The sequence below is a fragment of the Arabidopsis lyrata genome, assembly GCF_000004255.2.
Source record: "Arabidopsis lyrata subsp. lyrata unplaced genomic scaffold ARALYscaffold_1, whole genome shotgun sequence".
Classification (NCBI taxonomy): domain Eukaryota; kingdom Viridiplantae; phylum Streptophyta; class Magnoliopsida; order Brassicales; family Brassicaceae; genus Arabidopsis; species Arabidopsis lyrata.
The window spans coordinates 16,059,887-16,061,632 of NW_003302555.1; the positions used below are offsets into that span (position 1 = coordinate 16,059,887).

The 1,746-nt window shown below is 32.9% G+C and overlaps 1 protein-coding gene across 2 annotated transcripts; it reads left to right on the forward strand.

Moving 5' to 3' along the window:
• Positions 1–372: 372 nt before the first annotated feature.
• On the forward strand, positions 373–1,524 carry LOC9327151 (protein EPIDERMAL PATTERNING FACTOR 2). 2 transcript variants are annotated; one of them, XM_021013907.1, is made up of 3 exons: positions 373–731; positions 832–896; positions 1,143–1,524. In XM_021013907.1, the coding sequence occupies exons 1-3, from the start codon at positions 638–640 to the stop codon at positions 1,341–1,343; spliced, it is 360 nt and encodes a 119-aa protein (XP_020869566.1). In that variant the 5' UTR covers positions 373–637; the 3' UTR covers positions 1,344–1,524. The 2 variants fall into 2 exon arrangements, with proteins under 2 accessions (XP_020869566.1, XP_002891089.1); XM_002891043.2 differs by having other exon boundaries at positions 378–731; positions 1,140–1,524.
• Positions 1,525–1,746: the final 222 nt, after the last annotated feature.

Here is a 1,746-nt window from a genome sequence, read left to right on the forward strand (position 1 = left end):
ATAATGGGCTTCTTGGTCTTTTTTTACGGTAGAACTTTGTGCATATATGTGATATATTCGTTATAAATCGATGCTCAACTAATTTTTTGTTTAGTTTTATATATGTTGAACTATGATTTGTTGTGAAATATACAATCAATGCTTGCTCCTTACAATTAAAGATGCTCATCCATGGTTTATAATATGATTTATGAGATCTCCATTATCCACTGACTAAACATGAAAACATGCACACAACACAACCATATCTCAGGCTTTATTGCTACGTACATGTGAACAGTTCTCAAGATTCAAAAATATTCATAGCGCGCGAACATGTTCATTGGTAACTAAACGTATAAATCATAATAATGATTTTTTATCAGAAAATCGACGAGAATCATGTGACCCTTCAACAGGTGTACCTCTTTTCATCATTTATTATCATAAATCATAAACACATAACCAATTCTTCTCATCTTTTCCTCAACTATATATATACACATATCTCACTTATTCCACCTTTAATACTTCACACAAAACACATAACACACGTACTACTTACTTCTTCACATTTCTAGAAACTTCTCTTCAAAAACCTCTGTCTCAACCAGAAAGTTTCCTTTTTTAATCTTCTTGTTACAAAAATATTAAAAACATGACGAAGTTTGTACGCAAGTATATGTTTTGCATCGTCCTAGTCTTCGCCGCGTGTTCTTTGGTCGTTAACTCCATTCGCACGCCGCCACTAAGTCCGTCACATCAATATCTTTTTCTTTCTCTTTTTATTATCATATTTACTTGGTAATGATTTTCATATTTTAATATGATTTAACCTTTTTTTTTTGGTAGAAATCACGGTCAATGGCGGAGAAAAGAAAAACTCCGATATGGAACAAGCTCAAAGGCACCACGAGGTAGCTAGGTTAAGCCCACCACGGTGCACTTTAATTTACAAAAAGGAAAAAAAGAAAAAATGTGACATTTCTTTAGTTACATGTATGAGCTAAAATATCTTTTTTTTTTGTATCATAAAGACGAAATTTTAATATTTATAACTAAAACTTTTTGTAAACTTCATTTAGTTTTTCAGATAATTAAATACCAATTTCTTCAGCCCACATATTTAATTATTTTTAATTTTTTAATTTGTGGTGAAGAAGGAAATAGGGAAAAAAGGAGGGGTAGAAATGGAAATGTACCCGACAGGATCAAGCTTACCGGATTGTTCATACGCGTGTGGCGCATGCTCGCCGTGTAAACGTGTGATGATTAGTTTCCAATGCTCAGTCGCCGAATCATGTAGCGTCATTTACAGATGCACGTGCAGAGGAAGATACTATCACGTGCCATCTAGAGCTTGAATTGAATCTCTGCCGTTTATTTTATTTTCTTTTTGACGTTTGTGATTAAAATATCAGTTTTGGCGGGTTGGCGGCGAAACTTTTTTTTTTATTGTACAATATGTTGGGATATTTAATTAAATGCTATTGGCCCACTTTGAAGTCTTATAATTAATATTGGGCTTTATTAGGCCTTTTCAAAGAGAGCTTGAATGACACGACCGAATCAGATTCTTGAACCGTCACAGCCAAAGTTAAATGTTTCGGTTGGCCAATTCTTTTTTTTTTCTTTAAAGCCATCTCCATCAAACCGGTAACCGGTTGAACCAAAAAACATTATGTAACAATGTATAAAATTTTTCATACTATGATTAGTTTTGAAATTTATATCTTCTTACATTAATCTGATTTGCATTAGTTGAAG

Coding starts and splice junctions, on each gene's coding strand:
- LOC9327151 (XM_002891043.2), top strand. CDS start 638: ATGACGAAGTTTGTACGCAAGTATATGTTTTGCATCGTCCTAGTCTTC. Junction 732..831: donor CATTCGCACGCCGCCACTAA/GTCCGTCACATC, acceptor TTTTTTTGGTAG/AAATCACGGTCAATGGCGGA. Junction 897..1,139: donor AAGCTCAAAGGCACCACGAG/GTAGCTAGGTTA, acceptor TTTGTGGTGAAG/AAGGAAATAGGGAAAAAAGG.